This window comes from Calonectris borealis, chromosome Z (genome assembly GCF_964195595.1).
Source record: "Calonectris borealis chromosome Z, bCalBor7.hap1.2, whole genome shotgun sequence".
In the NCBI taxonomy this organism is placed as follows: Eukaryota; Metazoa; Chordata; class Aves; order Procellariiformes; family Procellariidae; genus Calonectris; species Calonectris borealis.
Genome location: NC_134352.1, coordinates 84,795,426 through 84,815,995, shown reverse-complemented (window position 1 = coordinate 84,815,995; position 20,570 = coordinate 84,795,426). Strand labels below are relative to the sequence as shown.

Sequence of the window (20,570 nt, the reverse complement as noted above, 5' to 3'; positions counted from 1 at the left end):
CCCAGGCAGGGAGGGCTCCGGTGAGGACGGTTTGGCATCGGCGAGGCTGGTTTGGCATTGAGGAGGCTCGTTTGGCAACAGCCAAAAGCCCCGCAGGACCTTCATCTGGCAGGGTGCCTCCCAGTCCTGCCCTCCCGCAACGGCATCTGGCTGGTCCGAAAGCCCAGTCCCTGCCCTGGGAAACCTCCTCCAGCTCCCTGTTGGGAGCAAGGGGGAAATAGGGGTGGGAAACCTCTCCCAGCTGCTGGGGAAGGAATTCAGGGTTGTCTTCTGCTTCGTGTTGCAGATATTGCTTGCTAACAGTTGTAAGTACCTCGGGGTGCCTGGAACGGCACGGCTCAGCATCTCCCGTCGGGGCCTGAAAATCAGCCAGGGTTAGGCTGTTCCTGCTCAGCTAGGCACGGGGTTTGACCTTGCTCCCGGGGACGGTAGGTACAGCTCAGGAGCTGGCAACAAAATGCTTTAAGTTTAAAAAAAAAAAAAAAAATTAAAAATAAATCCCTTTTGTGCTTCGTGCTGGTCTTTCACTTCTGCGAGCAGTCGGGCAGGGAGCTGCGCTCAGAAATCCTCTCCCTCCTTGGAACCAAAACTCCCTTCTCTGGGTCTAGTGAGGCTGCTCACGTCGTCTGTAGCTCTGGCAGAGGTAGAAGGGCGATGCTTCCCTTGGGATGAGACCGCCGACAGATCAAGACTTAGGAGCCGAGCTGGCTTTTGGGGTTGGAATGGTTGGAATGGAGAGTTTGGATGTCCCAGGAAGGAGCTCCCTGCCCACGGGCACCTCCTGCACGTCCTGCAGCAATTCCGCTCATCAGCTCACCGGAGCCGCCAGGAGAACCCGGTGCCGGGACAACCGCCGGCGCTGGTAAGGTGGGGAGCGCTTTTGGTGGCAGAGGCTGCAGGAAAGGCTCGAGCCTTCCTCCGGGCTGGGACCTGCGGTCGTGCTGGCAAAGGTGCAGGCAGCTGGTGGCAGGGCCAGCGGGAGGCAAGGGACCGGGCACCCAGCTCCGGCCCCGGCTCTGGGACAACGTGCAGGGCTCAGGCTGGCGGGATCCCATACCAGTGCCGGAGAGCTCCACTCCTGAAAGAAGCATAACTGGTATAAACGAAAAATGAGAGGTTTTTTGTTTGGGTTGGTGTTTGGGTTGGTTTTTTTTCCAAAATATCCTTGGTCCAATTTTTTTCCAAAGTTGCAGTGCGTTTCCAGGAGCTGCTTGGGTAAAGTTTAAAATAGATAATGCAAAAGGAGCTGAAGGAGCCGGGGTGCAGGTCGTTGCAAAGAAAACAAAAGGGTTTTGGGCACACGAGCTGCGCCGAGGGGCTGTAGGAAAGCCCATGCACTGAGGCCGGCAGGTGACTGCTCCATGGCATGAAATACAGCATGGGAGCGTTAGGGATGGGGGAGGAGGAACGCCAAGCTTCAAAAGCAAAAGGGAAGTCTAAGCTTTGTTCTCTGAACGCAATGCCTGGAGCAGGAGCGATGTGCAGGTGGAGGCTGAGGCAGCAGCCAGGCAGGTCAGGCTGCCTGAAGTCAGGGAAAGAGTGAAATTGGGTCATCAACCAACCATGGGTCCATAATTCAAGGAAAAATAAAAATATATATGGATCAAGTTGATCGTGGCAGCTGCCCAGGAGCACCCGAGGAGGATCATAGAATCATTTAGGTTGGAAAAGACCTTTAAGATCATCGAGTCCAACCGTTAACCTAGCACTGCCAAGTCCACCACTACACCATGTCCCTGAGCACCACATCTACACGTCTTTTAAATACCTCCAGGGACGGTGACTCCACCACTTCCCTGGGCAGCCTGTTCCAAGGCCTGACAAATCTTTCGGTGAAGACATTTTTCCTAATGTCCAATCTAAACCTGCCCTGGCGCAACTTGGGAAGCTCCATTCCCGCTCCCCACGAGCCCCCTGAGGGGCTGCTGTGGCCCTGGGTGGGCTCGGGCCCCTTTCCCCGCGCAGAGCAGATGTTCCCTGCGGCGGCAGATGGAGCACTACGGACATCTAGCGGCACCCGTCCCGGAGGCCCCGAGGCATCCGGCACCGCACAGCAGCCCCCAAAACCCCCAAAAGCCATGGCCCCGCAGCAGCACCCCGGCCAGACTCCCCGGAACGGCGGCCTTGTGCCCCTTGGGTCACCCCAGTGCTCCCATGGGAATGAGAGCGGCACCGGCGGGTGGGCAGGGGTCTGGCACGGGGATGGGGACCGGCCCCTTGGGCAGCGCAGAGGCCCTCTTGACCCAGACGTGAGGCACAAATGTGAGGCGGGACGGTGCCACAGCCACCAGGACATCACTGCAGAGCTTATGGCTTCGGTGGTGCCTGTCCCCAGCCCTTCCGTGCCAGGGGACCCCCAGCAGCCGCGGGACCCAGCAGCCCCATCTCCCTTAAAGGCTTCCGAGGGCACACACGTGTGACACCACCTCCGCACCCCCTTCTGCAGGAGCGGCTATGGAGCAGCACGCCCACCGCTCCTGTTCTGCAGCTGCAGGTAGAATAAAAAAAGAAACCACCACCAAAACCAAACCCCAAACCTCTTGTTTTTGCAGGATTTCAAATCGCCGCAGCTCGCCGTGCCGGGCTGGCACCACCCTGCCCAAACCCGGGGCGGGTCGGGGTTCCCACCTCCGGCAGCCGGGTAAGCACAAAACGGGGCGCGCACGTGAGCCCGAGCTGCCGCTCCTGAGCTGTTGAGCAGCCGGGACGGCGCAGGGGCCTCGCAGCCGCCCCGGCCATCTGCTCCCTCCGACTGCCGGCGCAGCCGAGCACAAACATCGTTAGCGTACGAGCCCATTTAGGAAGGGTCACAGTTCAAGCGGTACAAACCTCCCCAGCTTTGCACGGCTCCGGGCTGCAGCTGGGCAGCGGGACCAGCGGGGCATTAGCGGGGTCTGGAAACCGCACCGACCGGCAGCAAGGCTACGGACGAGGCCGAAAGAGGGGTTTTTGCCGTCGGCACACACCGTACCAGCAGCTGGCAACGGAGCCAGGGCTCAGCTGGGAAAACCAGGCAGTTTATCCCCATGCTGCATCCCCCCCACCCTGTACAGCATCTCCCCCACCCTGTACGGCATGCATGCCATCAGAGGGGGAAAAAAAAAACGTGTTTCTACAATGTTTGCGTGTGCAGGACAAGGGAAGATGAAAAAAAATACAATCCAGACCCGTGATCTTTTTGCCAAAAATGGGAAGGCTACACTTCACCCGCAGGATGACGGGTCAGGAGGAGCTGGTGCTCAGACTGACTTTTTGGTCCTGCTTTAGCTCCGTGGCATGGATTTATCCCGAGCCTGCAGCCGCGTGGTCGTGTCAGGGGAGTTAAACGTTCAGCATCACGTGCCGGCACGTAGCTGCTCGGTGCTCTGGAGGGTAACACCAGTGTGAGATCTAATGGTTTTACGTTGGCCACGACCAGCCAGCAGTTACAAAAGGGTTGCTAACAGCGCCGGGAGGGAGAGTCTGGAAAGCTTTCTGGAGAGGTAAGGAGCTAAAACTGGGTTGAGGTGGGGATGGAGGAGCTTACGGAGGGACTGTGCAACTGAACAGGAGTCTTGGCGACGGGAAATGGATCTGTGGGGACAACTTCAGTATTTGATGTTTCTATACATCCAGGAAGATGTTTCGGGGGGAAGTATCACCGTTTGCATTACAGTAATTAGCCTCACACCTCAGGACACACGATGACTTGTACATCGGTGCCCTCCATCCCTCCACAGCTGCCTGTGAAGCCCCAGCTGCAGAGTGGGTGTGCACTGAAGCCGCTTCAACGTACCTGTTCCTGCTGAATCAAACAGGCCACCAGATCTGCGATTAAGAAGGAATTTTCTCCCTGCCTCGTGCTCATAAATCATTGGGGTTCAGAGGGTTGTTTTGGTTTTTTCCCCCTTTCTCTAACCATGGGATGCGCTGCTTACCAAGATCAGCAGAGACCCAGAGCATTACAAATGCATCGCCTGTCTCCTGCTTTATTCCTAGATCCCAAGACTTGTGACGGTTGGTATTTTATTCATTTACTGGGAAGACTTTTGCAGCCTGGCGACTGCAGGAGTGGATGGAGTAGAGCTCCATGGATGGCAATCACTCACCGACACGTAGGGCCGCAGAGACTTGGTACTTGCTCTGGCTTCTGGTCCTTGCTCCGAGACCACTTCATATTCTCTCTCTCACAAGACACACAGCTTGGCTGAAAGTTTTAAAGAAAGAATTTCCATTAATAAGAGCACCCACAAAACTGTTGTGCCACAGCAGCTTAAGACAGCCTGGTACCTGGGTGCCTTCAGGTGCACAGAGAATCTTCCACGCTGGACACTGTACTTGGGTTTGGCTTCAATTCTGGTTGCGCCAAAGTATCTGACACATGAGACTCCGAGACCAGGACCTCTGAAATCCCAGTCCTGCCCCGGAGAGCTCTGCTAGCCACGACACAGTTGAAGACTGCAGCTCGCGGTTCTGACAGCTGGCCAGAAACAGGGCAAAAGCTCTCCACTGAATGAAATAAAGAAGCCAAAGACTTGAATCTTTACCTTTTTTAATCAAAAACATACTCTGTTACAGAATTTCAGGAAAGTTAACTACAGTATATTATCCACAAACTAGGTCTAATGAAAAACATACAGTAAGCTACAAAGGAACTACTGGGAATTCTGTTGACCGCTTATCAAAAGGCAATGGCTAAAAGAAGAAACGCTTAACTAGGCTTTCATGCTCAAAAAACCCTCTCACGGTGAGTTTTGGGTTACGGGTACTTCGCAGCTCTCAATCCAGCTGAATCACAACTTAGTAGTGCTACCAAAGTTCACCAAAAAGACACAGAAAAAGGTACTGGAGCAAGAAAGCGCTAGGTGTTTTCAGTGAGCTTGAAAGAATTAAGTCCTGTAAATTTAGGAGCGATGTATCACTCACAAGGCACAACAGCAGCCAGCAGTGTCAAAACCTCTGGAGATTTTGTCGACAGTAGTTCTGCTTTCCGCCAGGTCCCACCAAGTGAAACTTTCACAGCGCTGAAAAGTCAAGTCAGTTCTCGGGGACCGCAGCAGCATCGTGTGCGGCACCTTTGACTCGGCATGGTCGCACCTCCCGGATCATTTTCAGAAACGCACCATCAAGAATAGCGTTGGACACAAGGATTCAGCATCCAGCTCCCACAGGACTGGTGGAGAAGTGCTTTCCATTGGTTTCGTTTCCCTGTCCAGGACCAAAGTGCCGACTACTCGCATCAGGGGTAGAAGCAACCAGCTCAGTGCTCATGAATAATGCAAATGCCTACAACAAATGACCTCCAAATCTCAGGCCGAAGAACAGTGCCATGGTCCTCAAAAACCTGTTACCAGTCATGGAAACACTCCTGTTATCAGCAGGACCAGGCAAGACCATCGCTTTTAATGTTTAAGTCTTACTTTAAAAAACAAAAAGAAAGTAACCTCTCAAAAACTGTGTCCTTAACAATACCTGACAACTAAGCATCTTATAATTGTATAGAGCAGATGTTAAGTAGCATGGGGCCTGACAAGAGAAGCAGGGAGGAAAGAGGATTTCCTAAACGAAGTCTGAATCCCACTTAGAGGAAGACCCATCTGGCTGTCTTTAACCGGTTGCATTAAAGAAGTGACCGGCGATCCCAGTCACTCTGCGTAGCAGAGTAAAAATGCAAATCAAGGAGACAGTCCTTTCTAAAGCGCTTACTCTTCAAAGAAGAGATTAAAGATGTCTCAATAAAGACCACCATCAAGACGTAAACAACATTTGAAGGGTTCAGAGGCAGAAGCCTCCCCCTACATACACTGGCATAGGAATTTTTTAATGGTTCCCAGTAAAAGAATTGAGGCAGTCGTTCCTGAGCTACGCAGAGAGGACGCTGTCGTCTTTCGAAGTGTCACAAGAAGTAAGATGGTCTCAAAGGTAAGGCACAGGAGTTGGACACAGGTTCAATGACTGCTGCTGCTACAGACCTGTTTTGTGACTGGGGGGGACCGTTGTCTCCTTTCTCCTTTAGGTCCCTCTCTACAAAGCAGCCAGAGTACTTCCCAGCTTTTCAGTACGCAAGAGCCATTAATGAAGTGATTTCTATCGCAGCCCGGGGGTCCAGGTCCCTGAGCACATCATTCTTATCAAGCCCAGAAAAGTGATGTACGGAACAACCATTTCTAACCAGCACCGCTTAGCGGTTACGGCTCCTTCCAAGGGATTCCTGTTAGAATTGTTTCAAGTATTTTTAAACCATTCCAGCAAAAAGGTTTCTTCTCCCACATCTCTACCAAGTTAACTTCAAATGCCCTCGCTTTCAAAACTAACAATAACACGGCTTAAGCCGTCTAAACCTTCCGGTGCTAATCCCAGCTCTCCAGTACATGAAGTGAAATTACAAAGTACTCCAGCACAATGCTTTTTTTGAGGAGTGCATAACTGAGGGTGAGAAACACAGGGGTAATTACTTCATAGAAAGAACTAAGCAGAGCAGACGTGGGAACAGGATCGCAAGCAAGAGATTGCTAGCTGAAAAAATACTTGTAGAATTCACCGAATCTGAGACATTCAGAGCTGAAGAGGAGACGCGATTCTGGCATTCTTGACATCCCTGCCTACAGTGCATACGGGGATCGTCACGGCTGTCAAGTAGCTGTAGCTCTTCTTTGAATCTCAGAAAAAGACATAAATGCAAGACTGTCAAAGATTCAATGTGCTGCTGCTGAAGGGTTTCCAATCCATTATGCGCTGCCTTTTATGCCTTGTCATAAGAAATAAGAGTACAAAAATTAAGTTAAAGGCATATTAAAAACTAAGAATGAGATTCTCTCATTTTGCCCTTTAACAGTTACGATTGCATCTTATCGGTAACTGCCTGATGGGCAAGATGAATGCCATTTCAGTATTTTTACTGCCTCACAATATTCAGATTTCTCCTGATGTGGAGCCTGTGGTTTCTTTGTTCTGATAAAACTCATCTGACATTTTTTTGTTGTTCTATCCTGAACGTTTGTGGCCATCTAAATACTACACTGTAGGTACCATTCATTGTAGGTAGCGACTTGAGGAGACTTGCAAAACATCTGCAAAAACCCCTAGTCTTAACAGCTGAATTCTTTCAGACTGTAATACAGGCAAGAACACCAACAGGCGGAAGCAATCTTTCACTATTTTTTCAACGTTTGGCACAATCAAAACGTAAGCAACTGGTACAGAGGGTTTTCTGTGAAGTAGCCATACACAGATCAGTCATCCTCCAAGATAAGCACCTTGCAAAACCACAAAGGTAAACAGGGAGTAAGCTCATGGACTCCTAATCAAATGAACAGTCTGTTACAAGCAATTCATCACTCGGAAGGCTAGACACTTCTAAAAGCCGAGGCACCTTGAACCAGCAGTAAGAAGAGCAGGGCAGACAGTTCAAAAGGGAGGCTGGCACGGAGAACATGTAGTCAGGCTTTTCATTTCTTCCCCCAAAACACGTTTTCTCTTGTGGATGAAGCGTAACCGAGCTGCTGGTTAATAAGCTTCTCTGAGGATGTAGTCAGAATCCTCTACTGAAAGTGTTCCTCAAGAATCTGAAGCAGCTTGCTTTTCGGACAAACTAGATCATTAGGAGAGAAAGGAAAATGAAAAAGGTTTTAAACTAAAGGCCTTGAGAAAAGCAAACACTGTTTTTCCAAACATCTAGAAGTTGCCACGTAAGAGGGAAAAAAGTGATCTCATTAGAAGTTAGTCTGAAGAAGGTAACCCTGTTAATGAAAATATGGAGAAAACGCATCCATTTCTGGTCACCGCTCTGAAGTCATCTGCCTTCTGTGCTTCCGCATCTAGGACAGAAACAGTGGCTGCTGACTTCTTTCATAAGAATTTCAGCGTATGGGGGAAGCAATACCTGAACACCGTGTGTCATAGCCCTCTACAGATTCCTGAAACTACGCAAGAAACTTGGCAAAAAGCTTCTGAATAATCTCTTCCAAGACTTCTACTTATGTTAACCACTACAACTGTGCTGCCAGGTCGGCTCAGTACAGTACGGCAGGCAGACCGAACTGGCAGCGCTTGAAGGACTTAAGTTGGAGTCTACGTACTTCTAAGTCTGTTTTACTAAGCTCCAACTCCCTACACACATGCTGAAAAATAAGGAATTCCTGCTCCCTCTTCATACCCCATCAAATAGCCAAAAAAAGAGATCCTCAGGACACGCTTTTACTGAGAAGCAGTGAAAGTAAGAAAAATTGGACTTGCTTCCTGGCAAGTTTAAACCAACAAAAATTCCTACTATTGCCTGCTGCTGCTGGTCTTGCAAAGGAAAGTAATCCATCACTCAAGATCAATGGTTTCAAGGTGCAGAATTACATAATAGAAGCAAACTAAATTTATAAAAATCAGGGTTTTCATAATTTTATTTATACTATTAACTAGAGAGAAAGCATACATATTGTATCTGTCATACAGTCAATACATTTGCATTTTTTCTACTATAAATTCTCTATACAAAGTCATTGCCAATTGATACGGTCATTGATGGCATAGGGTTTAAAATAACCAAGAGGTATAAAAACAAGTTTGCCATCTTGCCCTGAGTGGAAATGGTGAACAGATACAAAAACTGGATCCTAAATATTGATGTAATATTATACATGATTTAATGGTATATGCACGTAAAAAGAGTCATGCAACTTTTTAAAATACCTGCCAAGTTTTACTTGAGTAAAATCATAGAAGTCAGTAGTAGTTATGAAAATATGTTCCTGCCATTAGGTACTCATTATGCAATTTCAGTGGCAATTTTGCAGACTGGGTATTTCATGTTATATTTAAATTGAGTGCCAGCACTGAAAGTATCCATTTCCTTTAGTGTTTTAAAACTCACGTGTCTATATAAATAAAAATCTAAGATATCCTTTTTAAAAACTAGTGAAGGAAAAGCCACATTTCTTTTCCTCGCCATTTTTAATCAATGCCAACAACGTATGTCTCATCCCTCACTTTTTGGCAGCTTCTACGTTTTAATCTGGAAAAATCATAACAAGATAGTCAACAAAATAAAGAAGTCTTCTGTTAACTATTGTTCCCTAAAAAGAACATCACAAATCAGCTGGAATTTTAAAGTTGCTATAAGGTAACTGTTTATAACTATTAGAAGGAATTTTCAGATATAAATATATATATAATATATATTCTGCATACAAAAGGCTCCTGTGAGGCTTATCACCAAGATGCCATAATAGAGAAGGAAAGTTTCAAAGGGAACAAACCCAATACTGTAAAGTCTCTATAAGGCGTTTACCTTTCACTTTAAGCCCTGAGCCATGTATTATGACAATTAAGTTCTGAAAATAACTGAAATCCAAATTCTGCATGTTCAGTTTCTTTCTGCTAAGAGCAAGGCGGCAAACACATTTTTAAAACCTGGTTTTAGAAGATTAAGCAGAACAAAAGTAAAATATATCTTCAGGTTATAAACAGAATTGTATTTTACAATCCACCATCCTCACAATATAATGGCCCACAGCAGTGCAGCAGAGGGATCTCAGTCTAAAGGTTGTGGGTCTGCAATAGGCATGGTATGAAGTACTTCATCTAGAAGCTGGAGGGCACGGTGTAAGTGAATTTCAATCCAGCACGGTGTCTCTTTGATGCTCTGTCTTGGGTAATCAGGTCCCCAACCTTTTACAAAACTCATCCTGAGTATGCATAAGCGGCGAAGGTCATCTACACCAATTCCAGCAGCAGCTGACAAACCTAAACAGGAGAGGTTTCAAGTAAGTGTTCACAGACATGCTCTTTTATCATCTGTTTGTTTAGCCATTCCTGTTTGCTTGGCTCTTTCTTCATGCACAATTCCCTCTCACCACAGCCAAGGCCAAACCATATTTCTAGATCTCTGCTACAATGAACGCAGCAATTATTTTGCATTTCTTCCAATTAAATGTTTTTTATTCATCGTTCTGCAATCTTGAAAGTGTGTTGAAATATAAAACTCCTTATAATAAAGCAAACGTGATGAAACCTAATGTCTTATGCGATACAATGCATGTAAACCTTATTTAGGAAATAAGGTAAAAAACCACTTATTCTTGAGGTTTGCCAAATGCTGCGTTTTCAGCGTAAGAATTCAAGACTGATCACCTGCAGGAAGCTGGGTTAACAAATTACACTACTTACATCTAATAAAATAAGAAGATGAATACAGCTGCCAAATTTCAAATCAGAAGTATGGCTAAGACAGAAGTTAAATACATTCCCCAAAATGCCTTCAGCAATTTGGAGGATAGCTGGAAAGAGCCATTTGGCAATACAAGGAACCCAGAAAACACTATGGCACATAAAGCAGTCTGAGACATGTAAGTACTTACACTTTTAAAAGTACTTAGGTATAATTTCAAGGATCTATTTCTAGAGAAAACTCTAGCCCAGAGTAACTTTAAAAAAAAAAAAAAAGAAAGAGAAAAACACCATCACACTTTCTTCTTCCTCTTCTCAAGAATCTTAATAAGTTTCCCTAAACCTAGTCAAGGATTTTGTCACTCAGTAACCCCCATTGCTTTGAGTAATGTTTTTAGGAGCTTAGATCTCAGAAATCATTTTTCAAGCTTGGGTCTAAGCAGTCAAAAGAACCTCTGTTTAAAGTAATAGGGTTATGGTATTTGACCTTGAATATAAATGTTTTCCGTTGTAATGCATATCCAACATCCCCTGAAGACGACGAAGCGAAAACTGGTGTGTGGAGCAGGTACAAAGTGAATGAATACAGACTTACCACGATGCCACCCCAGCCCCACCTCGCCCCAATCCTGCTACCTCATTCCAAGTTCATTTGTACTGTTGCAGGGGCAGTGGGTGGATGGGTGGGGGATGCTGTTATAAGGGAGAGCTGTGTTACTTGTTTTCAGGTAAGGAAAAAAGGATGCCAAGCAGTTAATGTACTTACTAATGGCTGGGGCTATTCCACCTACTGATCCTGGTCCAGGGATGTTTCCTGCTACTGCTGCAGCTTGAGCAGCAGCAGCAGCTTGGGCAGTGGCAGCCTGCTGTTGCATCTGACGATGACATTGGCGTAAATCAAACACCTTTTAAAAAAAAAAAAAAAAAAAATCAAACTATGTAGACTTACCAAAATCAGTGGAGGAAAGAATTCCTCAACTCCCATCTCCAATAATCTGGACTTTTGCTCTCGCAAAGCAATTTCTACAGTCTCACCATACACTTGGGTAAAAGCAAACCTTCCCTGACTAGTTTAATTTCTAACAGAAATAACCCATTAAAGCTGATTCTTAGAGACTCTTCTCATATGACGTTACCACCACTGGCAATACCAGAACCTGGCTAAGCTGAGCAGGCTAAAGCAGTACCCTGTGCGGAACTAACTGCAGGATCAAAGTCTGAAGGATGCTACAGGCTGATAAAATGCTGACTTTTTAGTTAAATTCCAGGACTTCCAGCAAATAGGCATATAAATAAAAATGGAAGCCAACAAGTCCTGCTTAACTTACTGAAATGTGTTTAGTCTATTCAAAAGAAATATCAATAATTGATAGGCCTGAAGCTTGCAGCTAGGTTTCAGGTTGGTGGCATTTTATATCTTTGTGATCAGACTTGGCACTAATATATACAGGAACTCTGTTCTCATACTAGAAAGCTCGTACACAGAGGCTGGTGGGGTTTCTTTCACCTTCATTACACAACCTGCCTGCAAAACTGAGGATTTAAAAAAAAAGAAAGAAACAACACTGCAAACTTCAAGCAGTTTCTCTCTAATTCAAGAACGATTTTTTACAAGTGTGACTTGTCCTAAATAAAATTTGGACATGCAGAGGCATGTCCAAATAAGAATCTCCTGAAAATAATTTGTTTCCATGCAACTTTCTGTGACCTCTGGATCACTTCATGTTCATAACACTTTAACACACACTTTACACTTCTACTGCATTTATACATACTTTCCCAGCTTTTCTTGTTTTGAAGAGAGAGTAAAGAAACAGATAACCTACGCTAAAAATTTTAGTAGCAGTTAATTTAAAACTGTAAGGCTAAAAATACAAAAAACTGCTATCAAGATTGTTTGTGACAAAATACAAAATATAAAATTAGTTACTTTCATAGTATCTCGATGATACTTGCAGTTTAGAGTCATTTAAAAAAGTCATCTTAAGTGACTTGTCAAATGGAAAGTTTTCAGTTTTTTTAAAGGATCATCAAAAGCCAAGTTACATTTATTTCAGTATCTCATAGCTTCCCTAACATTTACAAGAACCAAATGTGTGCTATTTCCCCCACAATTTTCATCCAGGAACATCAAACCAACCTTTATATATGCACTTGGGTAAATCTTGTGAACAGCATCCCCTGGTGCACGTCCTGCTTCTCTGTCCAGGTAGTAACTCTGAACGAAGACCGCATGGTCACTGAGGCATCTAACCCACACGTCACCTTCTCCTTTGCACTCCAGCTGCACGCCTTTACCTATGTGCAACCTTAAAAACAAGAACAGTTCCAATGCACCTGTGTATACATACTATAAATCAGACCTTTACTAAATAAACATAAACAATTCTCCAGTCATCTGTGATATCTTAATTTACACTCCACTCATACAAGGACTTGAAATTGTAGTTACTATCTTACGTATAAGTTAGTATATAGTTACACAAAATCTGCAAAGTAAAAAATCATCTGTAATACCATGTAAAGATCTATGAGAAACACAGAATGTAGAAGCAATGATATTTGAGTAGCAACTACTCACTGAGAATACAGAGCTGGGATACCAAACACTGTTCAGAAGTGTAAAATCCCACAAGTATTCTAGTACAGAAAGTCACTCAAGTACATATACAAAGCCACATTTTAATGCAGAACTGTATGTTCATTTGGATCGTATTACAGCAATCTAGCATTTTGACTGTCATAATGCGACATTTCTGAAGACATGGAATCATTTTATTCCTTTTCGTTTCAAAGAAGAAAAAAAGTTGCAAGATCGCTTCAGTCCTCTCTGCTTCCACATCAAAGCATAACACATGCATGGTGAGAATGAATGAAAATCCAGCTAGCTCTCTATCAACCTTCCTTTGCTCCTTTGACAAATCTATATATGGCAGTTATTCTCACATCACTCTATGGTGTGGAGAGCTAATATTCAGCTTGCATACATAATGGCACGAGTTGCTAATTTTATCCTTGAAGGCACAGCCTTTGAAAGCAATGAAAAGCAACGCGCTACTGCAAAGCACTGAAGGTCTTTGTCACAGAGTTCACATTTTGAATGTATTACAGTATATACATTCTATATACTCTACTGTAGTTAATTCAGTTAAAAGAAACATACCATACTCGTAATTTCAAAAGGGAGGCACACACTGAAGGCAAAACAAAATATTATCAAATACCCAGACAGATGGAGCTTTTGGGATCTGCACAATACCTTGCTCTCTCAATGGCTTCTGTTCTATGCACGTTGGAAAGCTGGCCCAGGCAAAAACGGTCTCCTCCAGAAGGATCCACATATCCATCAACAGTAACAATTGGACAGCTTGAAGGGACCTTAAATGTTTCCCCAACTTGCACGTCCATTTCAAAATATGCGATTGAACACCAATATTCTGGAGCTAAAGAATACATACAATTAACTGACTGAAAGGCACAAACCCCCCTATAAACCCATTCCAAACAATCAACTAAGCCTTCTGCAACTGCATTTGTCATTCAGAGTAAGAGCGCACATTCACATAAGCAAGTTTAGATAGACAAAGACATGTCTAGCACAGAAAAACACTACAACGAACATGGGCTTGTCTTTTTTATTTGAGCACACATCAATGCCAGGGTTTTTTGTAGTTAAGATCTTACAAGTCTTTGTACAGTTTATAATTCCAGTTAGATTTTGTAAGCCATCTGCATTCTTGCACCTTATGACTACAGCTTGATTTTGTCCTCCTTTAGCATAAAGAATACATATATGCCTATTCATGACTAGGCTGATAGAAACTAACTCTCAAACAGATCTGGCTTAAGATATGAGAGTTACTACCTCCTAGATGAAGTCAGTTTTCTCTATCCTCCCTGCAAAGCAAACCAGATTTGGAAAGCGGGGCAATGGGGGAAAAACATCGAAGATCACATACTGATCTTGTCTGCACACAAGTAAGTTAGGTATGGGATAAAACAAGGAAGTATTAAACAAGGGAGCAGAACAAAATGGCGTGTTTTAATAGCAAAGAGGTGCCTTTTAACTCATACTATTTTAAAAAGAAAAACTGGCTACAAAGGAAACATGGTACTTGGAAAAAGCTACCATGTGAGGAAAGGAAACCCAGACTCCCTAGAGGATGCTACTGAAACCCAAACACTCAAGTAAGCAAGGAAACCCAACAAAGCACACAAAGTGATTTTGTGTATGTGTAACTGCTGCTTGTGTGCTAACAGCAATTAACCAACAATTATCAACAGTTTTATTTCTGGTACTGATTTAGTCACTGGCCAATGAACAAACAAGTTAAACTTTTAGGCTTTTCAATTATGCAGCTCTCCCTGTGCAGGCAACAGCTTTGCTGTTGTTAAAAACAGAATACTACCTTGCACTTTGTACCACAAGACAAGACCTCTTTGGTTCCATGAACTGCTACCATTAATGAAGACTCTTGGAAAGAGCAAGCTTGTATGCAAAAGTCCAAAGAAGAACTTCAGCACCAAAATGCTAAGAAGGGCAATACCTATCTGTCAGGGTATCTGGCTGTGATGATGGACTTCTAGATCATGGATCCAAGAGGGCTTTGGCATGACCTAAACTCCATGATGTTTCTAAGCAGGCAAAAAGTACAACTTCAGGCACCCTGCAAAGTTTAGGATCGAGGACGTTCAGAGTTCAGACACCTTCAGGGTAGGAACCAGCTCAGCATGGGTTTGAGGATTGCAATTTTTGACTTGGGCATCTAAATGAAATTCAGTTCACAGAGTATGTCACTATGTCAAAACAGAGGTCCGAATTCAAAAGCATATCACAAAATGGTTCCTCTCCTTCTTTCCTCCCGTTTTGAATATATATCTCACAAATTTCAGAGTAATCGATTTAAAAAAAAAAAAAAATCAGACTTGAAACAGAAAGTTATTAGCTTCCACAATACTCAGCATTACATATTAGATTTTACTCACCAGGATGATTTGATATAGGAGGCTGGAATGCAAGTTCATTGTGAACTGGCCCTTTAAAAGAAAACATGCAATTTATTTTACACAAGGAAAAATAAGGTTTTCTTTCTTAACTTGTTTTCCTATGAAAAAAGACTTGTGAGGATGCCAGATGTTATAAATCCCAGTAATTTCTGAATCAATTGGCCAAATCTGACAGGGGAGAAAAATGCCCACAGAAGAATTACACTTTTAGAGGTTTCCTAAAAATTCAGAAGTTGAGCAGAGCAAAGAGCTCCATTAGTATCCCAGGAGGAAAGGCTGCATGCTGCTCAGAGACCCAGCTCCAGGAGAGAGCAGAAACCAGACGTATCATGGAGATATAACAGAAATAGGACTTAGGCTTCACATCTTCCCCCAAGCTGGGCAAGGAGAGAATCATTGTATAGAGGCATGTGATATAAATCTGTCGGAAACCACACTTCATTAGTTTCATCGATCACAGAACAAGTTGCCCAGCATGCTGTGGACTTGACTATAAGAAAGCCCTAGAGAACTCATTTTCTAAAGAAAAAAATACTAAATATGATCTTGGTATCGGTCAGTTTATTCTCTCCACTTTTATAGACTAACTAGGATCCTTACAGGCAGCAGAGAACAAGAAGGAAAGACTTAAACATAGTATTATAAGCAAAGGCAGCTTTTGCAACAAGATGTCAAAACAGGCACAACGTTGGTAGGTGTCAAAACATGCGACTTTCTGAAGTGAGAAATTGCAGCAGCCAAGAAAAGCTCTATGTGGTATCATCGGCCAGTTACAAATATTAATTGGAAAGATACATGCACTGAGAAACATTGATAGAGTATCAACAGCCCCACTGAAGTTTTTACGTCCTGGTATTTCTGACAAATAAAATACATGAAGTGGGATCCTAACAGAACAAAATAATAAAACCTAATAACCATATCTAAACCACAATTTTCTTGACAGAGACAAGCTGAAAATTCACTCTAACATCAACTCACACTATATTCTCCCTTCCACTAACAATGACTGCTGCAAACAGGTGATCTGGTTAAGTGTTATATTAGGAAACAAAGAACTGTTCTTTTTGCCACAAAATTTAGAAAAACTTTAATTTGGGTGGGATTTTTTTGCACTCTACTCTTATAATGCATATACTGTGCTAGACAGTTACACTAGAAGTTTGATCACTTTTTTTTTTCTTCCCATCGCCTGTACCTTAAAACAAGAGGTTGTGGTCCTATTTCAGAGGTGAAAAAGTTTTTCAATTCGTGTGCCAAATGTACTCATGAATCAGGCTGTGGCCAGACCACTTTATTGACAAGTACTTTACTACATGAGCTTTCACAAAGTTCTTTCAAATTGGCTAGTGTACATGGACACGTCTTCCAAAGCTTAACGTAGATTTTTACATCATTAACACATGGCTTCAAAATTTCTAGAAAATAAAAACAGCCAGGAATTTCCAAGTTTTGAAAGAAAAATATCCAAACAACACATTCTGAATCAATTTCCTTTTCTGCAAAGGAAATATTTACTACAAGACTGCAAAGCTTTAAAAACAGAGACTTCGAAAGGAAATGCTAGTTTTGTTAGGTATAGTAAGACACCTATAATATAGATGGTATGCCTATAGCTATCTGAATTTCTAATCTCTGCTGCTTTAACGGAGGAAAGTCCATCAAGCTCTTCCTATTTAACTGACAGAATATACTAAACATAGTAATGGTAGTTCTATAATGAAAAAAAAACGATTTGAGGGTAAAGAATAATCACAAATGAGTCCCCACCGTTCAACAAAAATTGAAAACAAAGTGATTTGAAAATCTGCACTACTTACAGTAATGTCCAGGATGCATAGGTGGATGATGCTGAAGATGGCCATTCTGGTGGTGAGGTATGGTAGGTGTGTAGGCTGCCGTCCGACTTCCAGTCCAAGTTGTAGTACTATCTAGAAAAAGAAAGGAGTGGTTGGTTTTTAAGGGAGTTTTTCCGCATCTCACTTCTAATCCGCTATTTCTCCTGAACATTTGGAAACTGGTTTTAGAAAACTAAGAAGAGTGCACATATGTATATACTCACTGTGATGGTAAGTAGCTGGCTGAGCTGTAAACCCATTCTGCTGAGTTCCTGGCTGAGGCCCTGAAGCAATCTGTAAGAGTCCATCACTATGGCTACCTGTCAATATACTGGTAGGTTGACCTGGTAAAAGAACACACTACCTATTCATGAACGTTCCAAAATTTTAATTAAGAAGAGCTCAGCACTACTGGGTAGGAAAATACACCCAACTAAGGGCACTGCAATACACAGTTCCTACAAGTTTGGTTTCCGTATTTTTTTCCACCCACCAGAGTGTCTTAGGAAACTTGAAGCAAGATGCTCTGCATCAGCTAATTTTGACCCTTAATATTTTAGGAGTAGAAGTATGCAGAGAACTCTGTTTATCAACCGCATCTTTGTTTCGTTCACATCTCATTTTTCAGTTTGAAAGGAAAGAAGAAGAGATGTCAGAGGTTTTACTGAATAACATAGCTGGAGTAGATTTGGTATGAATCCAAACAGGCCAACAGTAGATCCAATAAGTGGCTTATTTTCAGCATGTTATAACTACTGTTCCTAAGGAGGACACTCGTTTAAATTTACGTTCCTCCAAAACATACTGAACAGTATTTTATTTTTAAAAATAGTGCTTGAATAGAGCTGCATACATCACTGGACTCCTTCCTGAGAAAGCTGCTGGTTTTTTTTTCTCCCCAATAAATATTTCAAGAATTGTCTAAGCTTTGAAGTAAAACTACAGATATTTCAGAACAGGTTAACAGAATTTGATTTTAAAAGGCTTCAGCTCAGCCATTAACACTAAACTGATCAGCAGTTTCACAAGTACACTTGCACTCTCAAACTGGTGTGGCCAGCAGAATTTAACACATTGAAAACTTGAAATAAAACCTAAAACCGAGCTTTTTTTTCCTGTCTACTTGGCTCCAACAATTACAGCACTGATGAGAAAAAGTTATTGACTATAAACTGTTGTGCAAAGGCAATACTATTAAACTGCCTATCCTTTTTTCTCTGCTGGCGATAAATACAGACATCGTATCTCAGCTTGGCAAAACCACCATTAGTTTTAGCAAAAAAGTTGTCAGCTAAAATTGAAGAACGTTATCAAAACACCATGCCACCATAATTCAAATTTGGTAACAGGAAATCCATTACATTCACACATTTTTGATATTAAAATGATGAAGAGTATGTGAAACCCCTCCAAACTTCATGGTTTCCCTACACTAGGGCTGCAGGACACTGCGTACATAACTGCTTTACTGTCCTGCTGGAGTGAAGCGTGAGGTTTGATGTTGGTAAACCAGACTCTTCCACTTGTACCAAATACACACAGAAAAGTAAGAAAAACTTCAACACAGCACTCCAACGGACTCATGAAAATATTAATTAGGGCTGTCACTTTGGTAGTACAGTGGGCCATTATAAAAATAATAATCAAGTTAAAACTGGAAGACTCATTTTGTCAGCTGTGGAACACTAAAGAATTGTCTGAAAACCTCTCGATACTGTCACCTTACAGCGTATCCATTTGTTGTCCCGTTTGCTGTTGTAATAAAATAATAAAATTCTTCCATTCCTACAGCAATTACTCCAATAATAGCCATAATGTTTTGTCAGTGGTCAATCATTTTAGCATTGTATCACCGAATCTTTGGCATACCCAAAACAGTCTTGTAACACTCACGTAGTGTCAGTCTCATTGAAAAAAGGCTGGGTCACCAGGAAAAGTTACTCAAATTATACTCCAAGTTAAAACCTTATGTTAACACTTACGAGACTGCCAAGATCATATCGCCACACACTTTATCAGCGTAGCGTGGCAGCAGCACAGTTCCAAGGCAAGATCTACTTTGGCAAAAAATCAGCGGTTATCTTTGAGCTTTCACATTTTCACGGTTTATTATTTCATATAATCTTGATGATCTTACTTGTTGAAGCCACAGGAATGTTGGGAAAATTAGTGGTGCTGGTAGTGCTAGCCTCAGTAGGAGCTAACATGGCTGGGGTGCTATAAGGCTCTGTAGATGCCCTGTTACTTGGTGGATGCTGGATGGTTTGGACTGAATGGCCTTCGGCAGAAGACAATGACGGCTGCCCCTCGTAGTCATGAACGTATTCGTCTTTCACCAACATGCTTGACGGAGCTGTGAAGACGCAAACGGTTCAACATGCAAAGCAAATCTGTTTTCAGGATTTAACTACAAACTGCAGTACTACTTTCAAGCAATAACAACGCTATTAAAACTACTGGAGGATTTAACCTATATAAACATTGTTAAAGCACTCCTCTAAATAACAAATAAACACTTCAAGTCAGCAGTAGGATATTTTGAAGCATAACTGGATTGAAAAGCAAACTGTTTATTTTGCTTACTGCTATCAAACAAGCAGTTTAGTCCCACAGTAGTAGACTCCAATAGCATTTTACTTTCTATTCCATCATTGTGTGATTGGATACGGTTAATAAAAGGGAAAAAACATGCTTTTTGTCAAGCACCTAAATATATGTTAATGCAGTAGCTAACAAACCAATTCCTGGTATGCAAGTAAAAACATACATAAAGCTCCTACGAAAAATGAAATTCATGAACATAGCACAAAAAACTTCATGCATCCCTTAAGTAATTTTAAGCAACTCCTATCCAAATTGACTAGAAACATCAAATTCACATTCAAAGACAATATAACACTACTCTATATTTAACAATGTAGCCACTCAGAATATTCCACATACAGCGTAAGGAAATTACTACCATCACCACAAGAATTTATTTCTATATATCCTACTGAGCATGTTCAAGTAAAACTCTCAAATTACATTAGCTCCCATGCTCATTTTTAAAGCAGCCTTAAATATACTAAAGTCTGACAGTAATTTTCTGTTTCCTGCTGCAAAAACAGTAGCATGACAAGGAAACACTTATAATGTATTTAACTGCTGGCTAGTAAGCTTTGATTCTGCACAAAAGGATCATTTTTCAGAAGACACAGGTAACAATGCAAATTAGCAGAGATGAACACACAAGTTAAAGCTTGTGAAGTTTGTTGGGTTGGGTTTTTTTAAGTCATTTTTGCTCGAATACTTCTAATAATGTGCTAAAAACATTGGATTACCCAAATTTCCTTCCCTATGAATTTCTTCTGGAAGGAAAAAAAAACTAGTTTTGAAATAAAGCAGTTACGAGCTGCACAATCTCAGATTTCTGAATAATGTTCATTGGACATTTAATGTCCAATTTCTCTCAAGTTTCAGGGAAAGCAAGAATATTAGACTGCTTCTTTCAATTGCACATTAATTACAGAATTTCTATTATTTTCTTGTTAAATTACTTATTAAATCATAAGCTTCTATTATTCCCAATTCAATTAATTAGTGTAT

The 20,570-nt window shown here is 42.5% G+C and overlaps 1 protein-coding gene and 1 long non-coding RNA gene across 7 annotated transcripts in view; one reads left to right on the top strand and one right to left on the bottom strand.

The window, feature by feature from the left end:
- Positions 1 to 315: 315 nt before the first annotated feature.
- SMAD4 (SMAD family member 4) overlaps positions 316 to 20,570 on the bottom strand; it is a 32,211-nt gene continuing 11,956 nt past the window's right edge. Inside the window, exons 5-15 of one of the 6 annotated variants that reach the window (XR_012671044.1) lie at positions 19,120 to 19,335; positions 17,207 to 17,326; positions 16,965 to 17,075; positions 15,124 to 15,174; positions 13,397 to 13,580; positions 12,278 to 12,446; positions 10,904 to 11,042; positions 9,468 to 9,714; positions 4,270 to 4,488; positions 4,089 to 4,186; positions 316 to 1,093 (exon numbers count right to left, since the gene is read on the bottom strand). Coding sequence is in view for 4 of the 6 variants with exons in the window: in XM_075137907.1 (XP_074994008.1) it covers positions 9,503 to 9,714; positions 10,904 to 11,042; positions 12,278 to 12,446; positions 13,397 to 13,580; positions 15,124 to 15,174; positions 16,965 to 17,075; positions 17,207 to 17,326; positions 19,120 to 19,335 (1,202 nt within the window). In the remaining 2 variants the exon portion in view is untranslated. Of the gene's footprint in view, positions 1,094 to 4,088; positions 4,187 to 4,269; positions 4,489 to 4,514; positions 9,715 to 10,903; positions 11,043 to 12,277; positions 12,447 to 13,396; positions 13,581 to 15,123; positions 15,175 to 16,964; positions 17,076 to 17,206; positions 17,327 to 19,119; positions 19,336 to 20,570 lie in introns of those variants that run through there. The other 5 variants (XR_012671045.1, XM_075137907.1, XM_075137909.1 and 2 more) reach the window with 5 other exon arrangements.
- On the top strand, positions 1,885 to 5,418 carry LOC142075876 (uncharacterized). Its single transcript, XR_012671046.1, has 2 exons — positions 1,885 to 2,641; positions 3,720 to 5,418. It is a non-coding gene; the product is annotated as an uncharacterized LOC142075876 (long non-coding RNA).